This window comes from Alosa pseudoharengus, unplaced genomic scaffold (assembly GCF_046254945.1).
Source record: "Alosa pseudoharengus isolate Yale_2024_CS ecotype anadromous, Long Island Sound unplaced genomic scaffold, YU_APseudo_1.1 YU_APseudo_1.1_scf_10, whole genome shotgun sequence".
Classification (NCBI taxonomy): domain Eukaryota; kingdom Metazoa; phylum Chordata; class Actinopteri; order Clupeiformes; family Clupeidae; genus Alosa; species Alosa pseudoharengus.
Window position 1 is genome coordinate 34,794,097 of NW_027468565.1, and position 10,000 is coordinate 34,804,096.

Below are 10,000 nucleotides of genomic sequence, written 5' to 3' on the forward strand. Positions count from 1 at the left end.
CTAAAAACAGACTGCTTAGGCTATAAGTGGAACACAGAAACACTAATACTCACACATCTACACACACACACACACAGAGGAAGAGAGACATACTCTTCTACCACACACTCCAATACATTTAGATGCACCTCATAAAAACACTGTCATCATGCAATAAAACACACACACACACACACACACACACACACACACACACACACACAGAGTGCTCACCTTGCTCTGTTTGCGGTCCAGGTAAAACTGGTGCTGGCTAATAGCCATAGCCCAGATGGACTTGATGAGTGCAGGGCAGGCGTACCAGGTGTGCACGGCGATGCCACTGTGACCAAAGGTCCTTCGGGTCACCGACGCCCTGCAGTTGTAGCAAACACCAATCCCCTTTATATTCACTGAATGCAACCAAGCCATTCTCAGAGGCAACTACATCTCTAGGAACTACATCTGAGTTACTAGCGAGTGATGTCCCTTTATATTTAATGGATTACGACAACTCTAAACACCTCACCAAATATATAATCCTTATACACCTTTCACTTGTAATCACTTCTACTATTTTGTAAAAAGCAGCCTAACATTTATCTAAACATGGTCTGCATATCAAATGAACCTCCATCCTCCATTAATTAGGTCTATGAATAGTTTATTGCTACCAGTGTACTAACTATTCCTACTGAGTTCTATACAAATGTCTTTTCACATCTGCTGTTTTGACAGAAAAGGAGTAGAGTCTACTCATTAACCGTAATAAAAACAGTGCAGTCTTTTACAGTCTTTGTACAGTACATCCTTGTGTTACTAATGGAATAACAACTATCCATCTTGTCCTCTGGACGGTATGAAATACACACACACACACACACACACACACAGGGAGAGTACAGGGCATTTCTACACCACGACCAGATGGTGAGAAAACTGCTTTAAGATGTGACCGAAGGAAGGAGGGAGAGGAGGAGAAGAAAGAAAAGAGGAGATGAGGGACGGAGAGAAAGGCCTGTAACTCCCACGCCACACACATCGCCTGCCCACACTGTTTACACTGTGGCACAGACCTCCCTGTGTGTGTGTGTTGGTGTGTGTGTGTGTGTGTGTGTGTCAGTTGATGTGGGACCACCTCTGTCTAGTCCACGGCTCCTTCAAACTTCACTTTAAAAATAGGGTCAACCCACCCTGAAAATAACTCCATGTGGATACAGCGTGTGTGTGTGTGTGTGTGTGTGTGTGTGTGGGGTGGGTTGAGGTGCAGTGTGAATCTCTTATCTCTGACAAATGTCTGCACTGCCCCCCCCACCCTTGTTAGGCCCAAGCTTGAGGTCAGAAGGTCAGAGAGTCCGTCTCCGAGGCTGACTCACAGAGGACAGCGCAGGCGGATACAGACACACACTCAGACGCATGTTAATCTGACTCACCCCGACCCTTAACCTTTTACATTTGAAGTCCATTTTGTGCTACTCTATCAGTTCCCCATTCTCTCTCTCTCTCTCTCTCTCTATCTTCCTCCATTTTCCTCTATCATGCCCTCTATCTAACATCATTCCCTTTATTAACCTTTGCTCTCTCCTGCTTCTCTCTGGGTGCAAATACCCTATTCTTTTTTTTTTCTCTTTTCCTCAGCTTTTCTTCCTCTCACTGCACTTTTCACTCTCTCTCTCACCCCAGAGAACATCTCCCTTCATCTATGTTTCTTTCACTCTTCTCTCTCTCTCTCTCTCTTTAGGGGGCTCCATTAGAGGGTTTGCTGTGGTGGAGTTTATCCATCAGCATCTCTGGCACGGCTACGTTGCCGTTGGCAGACACCCCCAAACTCCTTAAGAGACCGTTGGGCAACCGCTGGCACGCACTGATGATGTCATAAGAGGTGCCGAACCAAAAAAAAAAAAAAAAAAAATGGGGTAATAACGCCTGATTTAAAAGAGCAAAAACGCATAATCTCAATCTCAGCTTTTCCCAGAGCACTTTAAGTGAGTGTGCGCTTGAGGCGAAAGCGAGACGGATCATAGATTACAGATTGCAAAACTGTCTGGCCTGCTAACCGAGAGTTTGACAAAGACAAAAGAGAGAAGGAGGTGAGTAAAATGGAGTGAGATGAGGAGAGGAGTGTGTCTGTCTGAGGCACCACAACGTACACCACTAACATAGAAACTACCATTTACAATAACTGTTTTCTGCTATTGTTCGACCCTACAAATGGACACAAATGACCAGAACTTGGTTGCTCAATATAAACGCATGAGTCAGTGCCAGCTAAAATAGCCGGACGAGTCTCAGTGGCTGAATGAAACCGTGAGAGACCCAAGAACATGAATGACATACTGGTGGTCTAATCGACTGTCTAAAGCCAGCCAGCCTGGAGCATCTGAACATCGCTAGTGAAAGAGCCACATCCTGTCCATAAGGGCTGACGTATAGATTTGCTCTCTAGTACATCTGTCTCTCTACTCCTATGTGTGTGTGTGTGTGTGTGTGTGTGTGTGTGTGGAAAGTGTGGGGGAGTATGTATGTTCTGTATGCCTGAGGATGTGTATACATGAGAGAGTTAGTGTGTAAGGCTGATGTTTTGTAATATAGATTTACCTTCTGGGATCGTGCACTTCAACGGAGAACTTCTTCTCTCTGAAATAGAGGTTCTCCAGTTGCCTCCATTGGAACACCTGAGGACCAAGGGGAGAAACAGCTCAGCAAACGTTCTCACAACCTTAATCCAACGTCCGGTACACAGCTATTCCTCTGGTTTAGTTCCAATTCCAGTTCCAGCACCATGTGTGTGTCTGTGTGTATTAAAAGGCCGACAGTAATACACACACACTCACATGAAACAATGCTTCCGTTTCTGCTTGATGTCTTAAATGTAATCCAAACTGTTAACAATATCCCATTTCCAAAAAGCACAGGAACGTTTGAAGAGTTTAGCTAATGTCCTCTCTTCTTGGATAACATCCCATCTGAGTGTGTGTGTGTGTGTGTGTGTGTGTGCGTGTGTGTGTGTGAGTGTTCAAAAGTGTGTATAACTCCTGTGAGTGTGGGAGAACACCAAGTTCTGAGCTTGTCTCCCTCCGAGTGGAGTGTGTGTGTGTTTGGAAGACGAGTGGAGTGGAGAGGGGGAGAGAGGGGGAGAAAGGGAGAGAGAGAGGGAGGGGGAGGAAGAGGAGGAGTCTACATTTCACCTCCACCCACATCAGACCCCTCCATCCTCCCACAGGCACCACATTCAGCTGTGTGTGAGTGTGTGTGTGTGTGTGTGTATGTGTGTGTGTGGATCACAGTCACGTTACCAAACAGAGCTCTCCTGCTATGTTTAAACCAGCCCTTGTTTAAACCCTAGCCTTTGCCACCCCCACTCCATACAAACACCCGTATGCTCTCTTTCTGTCTGTTTCTCTCTCTCTCACACACACGCACACGCACACACACACACCAAGTCATTTACTCATAAGGAACACTTCTGTTTCTCATTACACACACACACACACACACACACACACTGCTAAGAGAGGGCTGCTATGACGATACACAGACCAGCAGAGTCCAGCAGCCATCAGCTTCACATGTGAAGAAGGGAACAATGGAAAAGACAAAGAAAGAAAATAGAGAGAAAGAAAAGAGAGAGAGAGAGAAAAGAAATAAGACAGAGAGGAAGTGTTTAGTATAGAGCCCCTTCAGCACTGGAACAACAACAAGAGGAAGGTCCGTTTCCTTTGGAAGAAAAACACTTTCGCCCCACTCACTGTAAACAGGTATAATTACTGAATCACTCCACCATTAAACACATGGGCATGAGAGGGGGGGGTCGTCAGAGAGGAACAGGCTGCTACCCTAAACATGACAGAGGACATGTAGGGAGAGAGAGAGAGAGGGAGAGAGAGAGAGAGAGAGAGAGAGAGAGGAAAGAGATAGAGATTGAGAGAGGGAAAGAGAGAGAGGAGAGAGAGAGGGGGTGAAGAGAGAGAGAGAGAGAGAGAGAGAGAGGAGAGAGAGAGAGAGGGTGTGGGCTGGAGGAGAATAGAGGGGAGCCCAAGAATTTTAACAGCCTGAGAAAACAATGGACAGATGAAGGGTATCGGAAACACAATCATCTTACAGCACACACACTAGCACACACACACACAGACACACTAGCACACACACACACACGCACGCGCACACACACACACACACACACAAGCACAGACGTACTGTACAAGACACACACACACACACACACACACACACACACACACACACACACACACACACACACACACACACACAGACACACACACACACACACACACAAGCACACACTACTGTATATAGACACAGACACAGACACACACACAAGAAAAACAAAAGTGTCATGGTTTGAGTAGCCACATTCGCTCCCTGTTCCCCCAGAAGAACACAAGAGGAGAACATAGGACTGGACTCACACGAGGAGTGAAATGGAGGGTTCTATAGTTCCGTCTCGTCTCCTCACAGCCAATGGGCCGCAGCGAGCTAGCAGCCAGAACACAGCATTCTGGGGTAACATGGGCACGCCCAAAGGTTTGGGGCATTGTTCTGATGTGGGTGGAGGCCTACTTCTTAGAAGTGTGTGTGTGTGTGTGTGTGTGTGTGTGTGTGTGTGTGTGTGTGTGTGTGTGTGTGCATGCAGAACATAGACCAGTGTCTGTGTGTGTGTGAATGAGAGAGTGTAGTCCAGTAAAAGTCATGGGTGTGCCCTGATTATCATTGTAACTATTATTGGATATGTTACACACATACACCGTCCCCCCTTCAGACATAGCGTACCCACACCCACTGACATCCATACACATGATACATCACACACACACACACACACATACACACACACACACACACACACACACACACACACACACACACACACACACACACACACACACACACACACACGGGTCAGCTTCACGACCCAAGGGAGAATCTACATCCATGAGTCAGCCTAATATTCAGAGACTCTTCCTGTGAATCAATCTGGAGAGGTCTTAACTCTTCTCCTATCCACCGACGCACTCACACCCACGCACACACACACAAACACACACACTCACACACACACTTCCAATCCACACACACATTGTAAATACTGAAACGCTTCCCAGCGCATTCCCAAGTTCAGCAGATCAGACTCTAATGTTTTCAGCATGTTCTGGGGTTGCCATGGGGACAGTAATACTGAGGGGTGGGTTAGGGGTGGGGTGGGGGGGGTTCCGTTACACAGGGTGGGAGGCCAATTGGTGGTCTGGGCAGAAGAGTGTTTGCACCCCCGAAACAACCGTTAAACACTCACAGACATCAGAGCCTCACAGCAAATGACCATCTATAACACTAATTTACACTCATGCGTAAACAAACACACACACACACACACACACACACACACACACACACACACACACAGCTCCTCGAAAATACATCCTGGGGGATTTTCACACCCAGTTCAAGGACATGGAGCCAATCTTTCATGCACCATTAATACTGTCAGCTCTGTGCATTTCCAACTTGTCACATGTTTCAGAAAAACAGGTTCTCTGTTTCACTGGAGGGCTCTCTTCTAGGGTGAGTTAGCAGAAGTTGCTTAAGAATTCTGACTCCAGGTTTGGATAAAGAAACAGTCTAACATGGAGTCATAATATGCTATAGAGCAAAAACAGTTGGACAAAAGGAGCAGAAAATAATTGTCTCTTAAAAGGCCACAGGAAAAATCTTACGGATGTTACGGTAATGTTGGTTATTTGGCCTATATACACATACACATTAAAGGCACACTATGCAAGATTTTCACCTTTATGAAGCCAATCTGATGGTAAACAAACTTGTAATAGGCGAATCGTTCACCTAGCATAGCTATACAGCATAGATGTAGTGAGTCCCTACCGAGAAAACCAGCTATGCAACTTTCAAGAGCTGCGCCCCGCCAAAACTCTCAAGAATCATGAAACATTACCTTGTCAGTAGATATAGCTCTTTAGAGATAGTTTTTGCTTGTTGTTAATCCTTCACCTCCACAACAAAAGCATTTGCATTGTGTACAGGGGGGATAAGTCACGAGAAGTTTGCTATTTACAATATATAAATACATTGCGACTTTAAATACCTAAACCTGCATAGTATACCTTTAAGATGTGCGCACAAACACATAAAAACTGAAACACAGTCACACACACATGTGCGCGCACGCGAGCAAATATATTTACTCACATGTAGCACACAAACACATCTTAAATTAATTTACATGAACTTCACCACTCAATGAGTCACTCAGCAGGAAAGAGGGACTTTTACTGTGTGTGGTTTAGTTTAATGAAGCCACACACACCTGCATATGCCTCACCACATCTCCTGGGACCTACCCACCCAGATGAGTGGGTTGAGAAGAACACAAACCCACAAGCTGAAGCACTGTGATTAGACTAGAGTCCAACTAGCACAAACCCACAAGCTGAAGCACTGTGATTAGACTAGAGTCCAACTAGCACAAACCCACAAGCTGAAGCACTGTGATTAGACTAGAGTCCAACTAGCACAAACCCACAAGCTGAAGCACTGTGATTAGACTAGAGTCCAACTAGCACAAACCCACAAGCTGAAGCACTGTGATTAGACTAGAGTCCAACTAGCACAAACCCACAAGCTGAAGCACTGTGATTAGACTAGAGTCCAACTAGCTCGCACGTCTCCTATCTTTTTGCCGTATAGCATGGCTCTATCACATGACTAAGTCACATGTCTGCAAAGGGTGAATCAACCTATAAAAGCATCTAAAGTGATCAGCAAGGCCCACAGATCTCAACACTTCAAAACATCAGACTATCCAATACACTGTGTTTGATGGGGTTTCCTCAACAAATCTGAATCAGACATGCAAATCTGGCCTTAGCGATAAAGACACTATAATGATAAAGACACGTGCGTGCGTGCGTGCGTGCGTGCGTGTGTGTGTGTGTGCGTGCGTGCTTGCGTGTGTGTGTGAGTGTGTGTGTGTGTGTGTGAGTGTGCGTGCGTGCGTGCGTGCGTGTGTGTGAGTGTGCATGTGTGTGTGTGTTTTACAGTCCCACGCGTCTGGCGGTGGCATTAAGAGCCCTCCGGGTCAGCTCTGCTTCCTGACTCCCTCCGGGTCAGCTCTGCTTCCTGACTCCCAGCAGCTGTGGTGCAAACCGCTGGCTTACAGATCCTTACGGAATGCTGTGGAATACTGCGGGATTGACGGGAAGGGGGGGAACGCCGCGGGAATGGGGACGCTGGATTGGAATGGGGCTCGTGAAGCTGATGGTGGTGAGATGTGTGTGTGTGTGTGTGTGTGTGCGTGTGTGTGTGTGAAAAGCTGGTGGTGGCGAGACGTCCCTTCTGGACGATGTAATGAGTCTTGTTAGGGCATCAGTGGTGAAAATGGGGAGGGACTGGGCCACACCGATCTGTGTGTGTGTGTGTGTGTGTGTGTGTGTGTGTGTTTGAGATAGAAATTTCAGACCTCCCTCACAAACTTTTTCCAGACTTTCATTTTAGCATCCGCTGTTGCTTTTACTTTTCAACTCTCAGGGAAATGTCCTGCGAGAGGCTGGGCAGTCTGGCAGGGGACCTGTCACTCAACAGCAGGGCCGGGGAATCGCTTGGATGCTGCTGAAGCCTCTCCACTTGGCCACACACACACACACACACACACACACATGCAAACACTTCATTTTCCCCTTCAGCACTTCTTCTCTCTCTCTCTCCATCTCTCCTCTCTCCATCTCTCTCTTTCTCTCTCTCTCCATCCCTCCACTCCCTCTGCATGCGTTCACAATGATGTGAACCAGAGCTTGACTCTAAATAAGCCGATGCGACTCGCTTCACGCACGGCCGACGTGCACACTGCTTTGAACGCTATTTATAGTCACTGCTTTTGGGGAAATGTGTCCAAACACATTTTTTCCACCGCTCAAAAGACGTCCTTTTCTTCCGCCATGCACCCCCCCCCCACACACACACACACACCTGCCAACACAGCAGTGTTTCTGATGAGTAGTACACCAGCCCTGGGGTTTGGCTTTGGAGATGATGAAATATATGATACCACCAAATACTATACAAATACAATCAAAACACCCTCAGCCTGAAGTATCAGCATTTGGTACACCCTCAGCCTGAAGTATCAGCATTTGGTACAGGTTATACATACAACGAATAAGTTGTATGTATAACCTGTACCAAATTATATGGTTATATGCTGTTAGGCTAAGGCTATATAACAGATTGTTGCCAGATTTGTGTGTGTGTGTGTGTGTGTGTGTGTGTGTGTGTCTGTGTGTGTGTGTGTGTACATCTGGGAAAGGGTGTGGGCTAATGGAATGTTGGCCACATATGTTTGACTGAAACTAAACTACTAAACTACTTCCAGATAGGTACCACCAAACTTCAACCACTCAACCAACTTACTCCAAGAATATCTGACTCAAATATTTTGTGATATTACTATGTTGTGGAGTGTGTGTGTTTGTGTGTATATGTGTGTGTGTGACTGTGGATCAGTCAATGTGCATGACCGTGTGTGTGTGTCGGTGTGTGTGTGTGTAAGTGTGTGTTCAATCACTGTCACTGTCTGCATCTGCGATATGTTGACCTTTGACTGATTCTGTCTGATGTTGCAAGGTCACAACCTCCAAACATCACCAGTCAGTCAGGCTCATATGTCACCCCCAGAGGTTAAAGGGTGTGGCAGTTCATGGGTGAAGTCATTAGGTCAAAGGTCAATGTGAGTTGAGAAGTGTGTGATCATATGCTACACTACACTACACTACACTATACACAGAGACATACACATACACACTATTACAAGGTTTACCACTGTACTTCCAATTTCTGGTAAATCATACTGATGAACTACAACTAATGAAATACTTCTGCATTATCAGAACTCTCTATCTGGGGCCGTATTCACAAAGAATTTTAAGGCTAAAAGTAGCTCCTAAGTGGCGAATTTAGGAGCAACTCCTAAAAACAAAAATTAACTTTAGGACTCCTAATTTTTTTCACTAAAGGTAATTCACGAAGCATTTTAGACCTAAAAGTAGCACCTAAGTCTGGGACAGCCTAAAAGAAGTCGAGAGGACTCCTAACTCACTAAGACCTATTCACAAACAGCTTTTTGTGGCATTTCACGTTGCGATGTTTTGAAATGGGTATGCGCAACAGGAGCTTCCAATCGCGAGGGAACAATTTTGCATTGTAGGCATAAAAGGGATGCTATAACGCCACCAACAACAACCAAAACTACTCATTGTCAACATGTAAATTAAATGTAACGTTTTATTGTGAATCAAATTAAAATTTTCTCCTCTTTGCAAACGTAGGCATATGGTGACAGATTAATTTAATAATGTTGCAAAGATAGCCTAGCCTACTGCATCAATCCGTAGGCCTATGTTTTATTAGGCTACTAGGCTATTTGTTTTGTCACTCATCATCGTAAGGGAGGTGTTTGGAATCATTCCCACGTTACAATCATCAGCCAATCAAGGTGGTCACTTCAGTCAAGCTCGTGCATGAGTAATGACGTCATCCATAGCAACGAAGACTCACTCACTCCTTAGTTTAGGAGTTGTCATTTTTCCTTACTAAGAGTAGGTCTGAAAGGCTTTGTGAATAACTTTTAAGAGAAAACTCCTAGCTAAAATCTTTTAGTGCGATTTAGGAGCACTCCTAGTGGTAAGATATACAGTAAGGCTTTGTGAATACGGCCGCTGGTCTCTTGCTGGAACTCTTTTCCTGACATTGCACAAGAATGAGCCAAAACAATCACACACATTCACTCATGCTCACTCACTGAGAAGTCAGCATGTGGACTTAAGCAAAAATGAATGCTGCACTAACATTCTTCCTTTCACAAATTCATAGGATTGGAATAAACATGAAGAACACGACATGGAAACTCATGATACGACTATGTGTGTTTTGAGTGTCTGTGTGTTTGTGTGTGTGTGTGTGTGTGTGTGTGTGTGTGTGTGTGTGTGTGTGTGTGTGT

The 10,000-nt window shown here is 45.4% G+C and overlaps 1 protein-coding gene across 6 annotated transcripts in view; it reads right to left on the reverse strand.

Annotated features, from left to right (window-relative positions):
* Positions 1–10,000, reverse strand: part of frmd4a (FERM domain containing 4A) — a 75,830-nt gene that overhangs the window by 19,138 nt on the left and 46,692 nt on the right. For 3 of the 6 annotated variants that reach the window (XR_012983691.1, XM_076270814.1, XM_076270834.1), the window contains exons 12-13: positions 2,575–2,651; positions 214–355 (exon numbers count right to left, since the gene is read on the reverse strand). Coding sequence is in view for 5 of the 6 variants with exons in the window: in XM_076270814.1 (XP_076126929.1) it covers positions 214–355; positions 2,575–2,651 (219 nt within the window). In the remaining variant the exon portion in view is untranslated. Of the gene's footprint in view, positions 1–213; positions 356–2,574; positions 2,652–2,810; positions 2,979–10,000 lie in introns of those variants that run through there. The other 3 variants (XM_076270841.1, XM_076270848.1, XM_076270823.1) reach the window with 3 other exon arrangements.